Below are 7,695 nucleotides of genomic sequence, written 5' to 3' on the forward strand. Positions count from 1 at the left end.
GAGGTAATAATTATAAAACTTAACAGTTTTTCACTTTTAGCACATAAATTACATGAACAAATATCACGTTGGTTTGTTTCCCTTTTTTAAAATTATTAACATTTAATTAAGTTCAGTCGAATTCAGTGTTGGGATAACTGCGTGTTTACCAGAGTTTATTCAAGTTTTCTGTTGTTCCTCGTGAAAATCTTAAAGACTGACAGAAGAAGGATAACCAATTAACAAGGCGCACAAACGAAAGGCACGTTTCATGTCGAGTTGATTATTTTATTTTTTGTGTCTTAGTATTATAATTACTTATGGAAATCAGACTTTTTGTAAGAAAAAGCGTAAAATCAATTAAAATTCACGTTTGAATTTCAGTTGATGTATAACAGCTTAAGTTGTAAAAAAAAACAACTACTGCATGCTTTTAACACACACACACACACACACACACACACACACACACACACACACACACACACACACACACACACACACACACACACACACACACACACACACACACACACACACACACACACACACACACACACTCAGCCTCATGCTTCAGACGCAAGGCAGAGGCCTTATAACTGGGGCTTGCATGCTCTGCGTGACCCGTGACTGATTCGAGTTAACAGCTGACTCTTTTCCATTACAAATGGCTCGCGGATAATCTAGATAACTACCGGATCACGCAAACCGAGTTGCCTGGATACACGGTGACCGTCAAAATGAAGGATTTTGTCAACCGTTTTTTTTTTTTAAAGCACATTAAAAGTGTGTCTAAAATTATATAGAAATAAGTTCCCCCCCCCCCCCCCCCCCCATCTGTTTCTATATAAATTCGGCCTCTGATTTTGCGCTCTGCGCGCATCACGTTGGTAAGTAATCCTAAATAAATGGAGACGCCTGTAAAAATATCCGCTTGGAGTTTTTCAATCATCCCACCAGCAATTAAAGTGCACCCGAAGATCCTTTTTATGCTCCAAAATGTATTTTTGCGCAAAACATCGCGTGGAGTAAAACCTTCAGATGTGTCATATGTGGACTGTGGGCCATCATGAACGACCACAAGAAAGGATGGAGGCCACACCAAACTTTTTTTTTCTCCCCCCAAAAAACCCACTCACGGTTAATTTTCAAAGACCTTTTTTTTTTTTTTTTTTTTTTTTTTGTTATTTAATTTTTTTCCCCTCTTTTCGTTTGTCCGGTGACGTTTCCTGCCCATGTGATGGAGGCGGTGGTATAAATAAGAAGGGAAGGTCCGCCCCCTATGTGATTCAGTTCTGGTCCTTTGCGCAGGTCTCGCGGCACACTTTAGTCCGCCTGGCATCGACCCGGGTCGCTCTTCAGTGGGCGAGTGGAAACCTGCAAACATATGGAAATAGCGAGAAAACCGGAGGACGTTTGTGATCGGCGGCGACACGTGCTCCCCTCCTGTCCTCTCCTCTCCTCTCCCCCCCACCTCCTTCTCCTCCTCCTCCTCCTCCTCCTCCTCACATGAGTTTTTGAAGAGGGAGGGCTGCATCTCATCCTCTTCCTCATCTGGCGTCGGAGGGCACAGTGCGCCGCGCGCGGTGAGCCATGACTCTGAGCTCAGAGATGTCGGATGCCTCCATCCTTTCCGAGGAGACCGACATCGACGTGGTGGGCGAGGGCGAGGATGGGGACAACCAGACGCGCTCCTTCGTGGACGAGGTGGCGCAGATGCACGACGGCATCCTCCTGGCCGGCTCCTCTCCTCCGTGCCTGGACAGCTCCACCTCCTCCAGGGATGCCTACAAGCCGGCGGGCAAGAACACCCTGGTGAAGCCCCCGTACTCCTACATCGCCTTAATCACCATGGCCATCCTGCAGAGTCCCAAGAAGAGGCTCACGCTCAGCGAGATCTGCGACTTCATCAGCAACCGCTTCCCTTACTACCGGGAGAAGTTCCCGGCCTGGCAGAACTCTATCCGACACAACTTATCCCTCAACGACTGCTTCGTCAAGATACCCAGGGAGCCCGGCAACCCCGGGAAGGGCAACTACTGGACCCTGGACCCGGAGTCGGCTGACATGTTTGACAACGGGAGCTTTCTGAGGCGCCGGAAGCGCTTCAAGCGGCAGCAGACGCAGGACCTGCTGCGGGAACACAACACGTTTCTCCCCGCCGCGGCCGCCGCGTACGGCTACGGACCGTACGGCTGCGGGGGATATGGCATCCAGCTCCAGTCCTACCACACGCACTCTGCGCTTTTTGCCTTCCAGCAGCAGCAGCAGCAGCAACAACAACAACATCAGCACTCCAGGCACTCGCACACGGGAACCATTATCCCCTCACCGTCTCTGATGGCCACCACCACGGACTTATCCAGGAGTAGGTTTTACCCGCAGCTCAGCTCCTCTCTGGTCGCAGCCAGCGCGCAGGCTGCGTCCCCGGTGCAGAAGTCCAGCTCCCCGGCGCAGCGGTCCCCCTTCTCCATAGAGAGTATCATCGGAGGGTCTCTGAGCCCCTCCAGGACTTCCCCGGTCGTCGTGCCGGTGTTACCGTCGTCCCTGAGGCCTCCAGCGGCCGGCCAGCCGCAGAGCGCACACCCAGGAGCTGTTCTGCACCCGGTCGAAAACTTTCCAAACAGAGTGGTCAGCGGCACTAACGCCTGTTAAAAATGTCTTAAAGTTTTCAAGAAACTCTTTCTTTTTTTTTTTTTCTAAAAGAAACTGCAACAAATACAAAAAACGCCCCCTTTGAAGGTAGGATTATTTTTGTATGTTTGTTTGATAGCACGCAGCTGAATGATGGACATACGAAACACTATTTGTGCCTATATTCATGCTGTTTATGAAGATATATTTATGTTAATTTTGTTTTTCTCCAGTGTGAATCAGACTTTCTACCACCAACTTTGCTTGTGTTTTTTTTTTTTTTCCCCATGAAGTGATTCGTTTCAGTCACTGTTTTTAGGGCGTCTCAGGATATAACGACTTAATTGACAGGTTATCAATGATCACATGTTTTAAAAAAATAAGGCTAATAATGTATTTGTGTCAAACACATTCATGTTTTTCTACTAGCGAATCAAAACAAAAGTTTTGATTTGAACTTTGTATTGAAAAAAAAAGAACACAGAGAGCAGAAGTCATACATTTATAATAATATGCAGTGTGTGTTTATTTCAGTAATAAAATATTGTACATTTTTTGAGCAAGTGTTCTGTAATTGAAGTGTGATATTTTTACACAGTTTGTTTTTTCAATAAGAATAAATTTTCGTTTTACAAAAAAAACAACAACAAGATAACTTGTTTGGAATTAAATTTATTAATTATTGTTGACCTTCCTGGGCCTTTGCTGCTACCCGAGGGTGTAAAATTAAATTAAGTTGCCAAACAACAAAACGATGGGAGTGTTTATGTTGTGATTGTTGATTTACTATCTGCTGGTTAAGAGGGAACATTGAGGCTTCGGGAGTAAAACAACTGTTAAGTGTGAGTTGAGGGTAAACAACAGCTCTGGAGAAAACGTGTGTGTGTGTGTGTGTGTGTGTGTGTGTGTGTGTGTGTGTGTGTGTGTGTGTGTGTGTGTGTGTGTGTGTGTGTGTGTGTGTGTGTGTGTGTGTGTGTGTGCGTGTCAGTGGCCGCAACAAGCTTTCTCCAAAAGTGATAATGGAGCTTGTTTGTTCAGATGCTGCACGATCTCATGTCGGTTGCACACTTTTGGAACATGCGCACACGAGGCCTGCGTGTCCACCTGACCTCTCTCACACTCATCCTCATAATTACGGTGAGCGGACAGGGAGGTGTCAGCGGGGTGAGACAGGGGCTGTATTTTGCCTGCTTCACTTCGGTGATTACGCCGGTGATGTCGGCCCTCGAGAAAACACCTCTCATGCAATATTTCACTATTGGCTCGTATTTGACACAGTTCTCCCTCCTACAAAGGACACGGGGAGAGAAAATATATATATTGGAGGTTAAAATATCAACGCGTCATTGAAAAAAAAAAAAAAAAAAAAAGTATTGTCCTATATATAACAAAAAGCCCAGAAGATCCTTTTTACGCACACGCATTGAGCCATTTGCTTGCAATTACGCATCGTAAAAGACCTCATTACTTAATGTTTTTAAAACAAGTGAGTGGCATTAAATGTCTCCATGGCGCAGATGCTGAGCCTCCGGGCTCGCAGCACCTGTGTTGCCGTGATGCCGCGTGTAGTGTAGTCAGACCTCATGCTCTTCCATTTTTCATCAGCACACTATGTTTGCGCCTTTACAGTAACAGCCCCGCTGCTTCCGTGACTGGATGTGTGCGCCCGTCGACTGCGTGTGTCTGCATCCCCTGATTCAATGCAGCGTGCATGCGTGTGTGTGTGTGTGTGTGTGTGTGTGTGTGTGTGTGTGTGTGTGTGTGTGTGTGTGTGTGTGTAGAGTAGATGGCTAAATTGGTGCAGCGCTTAGAGCCAGTTCACTAGGCCACGAGAGGACAGCTATTGCGTGATGATGTAACACGCAACGAGAGACAGATAGGCGCACGCAACACACACACACACACACACACACACACACACACACACACACACACACACACACACACACACACACACACACACACACACACACACACACACACACACACACACTGGAAGATAGGCAGAGAGAACAGTAGGAAGGAGGTCAGTTGTAGCCTATACTGTATGGACTTGTTTACAAATAAAGCATGATAAACAAGGGAACTAAGGAGAACAAATGCAATCAGACATATTTGTGTAGCTTGTGTAAGCATGCAGGAGATCTCACTGGGTCCTGGGGATTTTACATTAACAAGCAGTGGCTTATATTTATCCCTATAGTGTCGTAGATTTTCTATATTCAATGCGCAATTCATGCTTTTCGAACCCCCCACTTCTGCGTAGTTTAATATAGCGCACCCAGCCAATGCCTATTTTTAGGTATTTTCTCACATCTGGCAATTATTATATACTCACAAGTATATAATGTTTCATTGAAATATCTGCAGATTAACCAACATTTTATGTCATTTTAGCAGTTATTTTGGCAACTTTAACCCATTATCTATTACCCGACACTGCCTGATAAATATTAGAGTTTAACGAGTCTAGCTTCCCAAGCCGACTAATCGTCGTCCAAATAATTTTACATTCCATTAATAAAACACGGTAAGAATATAAGTCGTATACATTTAAAACACGTTTTCCATTACTATTACTATTTTAATTGTCTGTTTATTGTACCTCAGGTCCCTGCTCAAATTAGCCCACATACTGGACGGATGCGGTGTTGTGGGCGTGAATTATTATTTATTTAGTTAAATGTGTGTTAGGAACAGCCCAGACTGCCATGTTGGTCACATGGCCTCTCGAAGTAAAAGATATAATGCATTTAAAGTGACGCGCATGATGGAGAAAGAAAAATCTATCTATCTATCTATCTATCTATCTATCTATCTATCTATCTATCTATCTATCTATCTATCTATCTATCTATCTATCTATCTCCTGAGGCATTTTCCATCTCATAATCAGAGTAATCAACAAAATTTCCCGAAGAACAAGTTTCAACTTTTCCAGAAACTCTTTCTGTTTGATTTCTTTAAAGATAAAATAGCTGCTTAAAAAAAAAAAATTTCTCTCTCTCTCTCTCTCTTTTTTTTTATAATATTTTGAAATGATCAGTGCTATAAATGAAAAAAAAAAAAAGAAAGAAAGACAATAATGTCTTCCAGGGTGTTTGGAATACATGTGGCATTACTGTAATTAAAGGTGCTGCATTAATGAAATAAGACGTGATCAACAGTATTGATCACATACATTTTTTGTATTTTTTATTTTGGTTCATGTCTGCCTGTTTGAAAAACAAAAGTGAGGTCTTTCACAAAATGTCACGGATCATGTGGACATCAGCCTCCTTGAGCATGACTGAAGCTCAGTTAGCAGTTTATCCTGGGGGGTCAGAGGTCATGAGGACAGGGGATAAAGCACAACACTCGGCCCATAAAAGACAGCGGGCCTCGGGTTCAAAATGTGTAAAGGTATTCAAGACTATGAGAATAATCTATATTTCAAAAGAGAGTCACTCCCTGCTGAAAAATGTTGTTTTTAATGCGACAGATTTTTTCCCCCGACCTTGCTCCACTTTTTCACCTCCATATGGTCTTATCAAACAAGAAGCTTGCATCACTTGATAAAGAAGCAGAAGTTTATTCTGAAAAGCAGAAAAGTTGTGAAAGTAACTTTAATGAATCTGATATTGGTTTATTTTAAATGGAAAACTAGGAAAGTTAGATTTAGGTAAGAAACGTCCTTTAAAATGTGTTGAAATGTATTTTTATTTGTGTATTTATTTATTTTTTTACTTGTTTTTCTTAATCATGTGACTTTCCCTCTCCATGGAGTAAAGGGATTGAGGAAGATTAAATGAATCAGCAGTGGGTTTTTTTGGGTTTTTTTTAACTTCTTTTGAAAAATACAATGAATAATTGATGAAGTTTATGAGTATACTTTACAAACCTTGGTGACGTTTCTGGTCTCATTATACTTTTGTAAAATATTGAATTATTCACAACTCCACCAGCCTGAAGTTTGAACCAAAGAGAGATGCAAAATGATTTATTGTATCTGAAAGTAAAAAGTATTATCATTATGGTTATTTCTAAAGCAAACTTGGAATCTCACAACTGCGTTCATCATCATCATTTGTAAGCAAATGAAAATATATTAAATATAAATATATGTATATATATATATTTGTATTTTGGGTGAATTAAATAAAAGGAAATTACCTGCACTTTAACGTATACATTACTTTGAAGCTGTATATCATTCTATATGCAAATTTGAATAAATAAAAATTGATCTCTATGTTTCATAGGCAAATAATATAACTTATCCACTCATATTAGATTCCAATTTAGACCAAATTAACAGAAAAACTACAGATCACTTTTTTCCCATTTTGGCAAAACTTGACACCTCTTTTTTTCAGCTTTTTTTCTTCAGAATAGAAAATAGTTTTCTTAATGAATTCCAAAACTGGGTAGATTGCTGGACTATAAGTTTAATAACCACAAGCTGGTAGAATCAAATCAAAATCATAAAAGGAAATATACAATATATTATTTTCTTATGAACTTTAAGTGTTTTTTTTTTATGCATCTGTTGCATGGATTGTATATTTAAAGCAAAAGTCTGTTTATTTCTAAAGGGAAAGTGCCTGGCAATCAACCACACTGTAAGTATAACCACTTTTTCGTTTCTTTTTTTTTCTTTTTTTTTTTACAATGTGTCAGTCTTTGTGATAAGTGACACAAAACAGAGGAGAAATTAAAGAAAAAAGAGAGCAACAGGAAAAGGAGGGAGTGCAAGGAGTGAAATTTTTTAAAAGAAAGAGTGAATACCTCCCAGGGAGGTGCAGAATCTCTCCATCTGCTATTCAGTGTATGGAACAGTCGCTACACTTATCCCCCCTCTCTCTCTAAAAGGAGCTCCGCTTTCCACCCCATTAAAAAGTTTGGGAACTAATGCCACCCCTGAATACTGGCCTAATTAGAGGCTGCTCACAACTGCAAGGAGGACCTGCTACACAAGAGTGGCTTTGGGAGAGATTCTGCTTTTCCCCCTTTTGTAATGCCATCGTTTCTTTTTTTGCTCTCTCTTTTTTTCACCCCTATACCCATTACATCGTCCTTTCTTTCTTTCTTTCTTTCTTTCTT

At 41.5% G+C, this 7,695-nt stretch overlaps 1 protein-coding gene across 1 annotated transcript; it reads left to right on the top strand.

Moving 5' to 3' along the window:
* Positions 1-1,572: 1,572 nt before the first annotated feature.
* On the top strand, positions 1,573-2,634 carry foxd1 (forkhead box D1; the record flags this gene model as incomplete). Its single annotated transcript, XM_080510171.1, has 1 exon — positions 1,573-2,634. The coding sequence occupies one exon, from the start codon at positions 1,573-1,575 to the stop codon at positions 2,632-2,634; it is 1,062 nt and encodes a 353-aa protein (XP_080366297.1).
* Positions 2,635-7,695: the final 5,061 nt, after the last annotated feature.

The sequence above is a fragment of the Blennius ocellaris genome (assembly GCF_963422515.1).
Source record: "Blennius ocellaris genome assembly, chromosome: 15".
NCBI lineage: Eukaryota > Metazoa > Chordata > Actinopteri > Blenniiformes > Blenniidae > Blennius > Blennius ocellaris.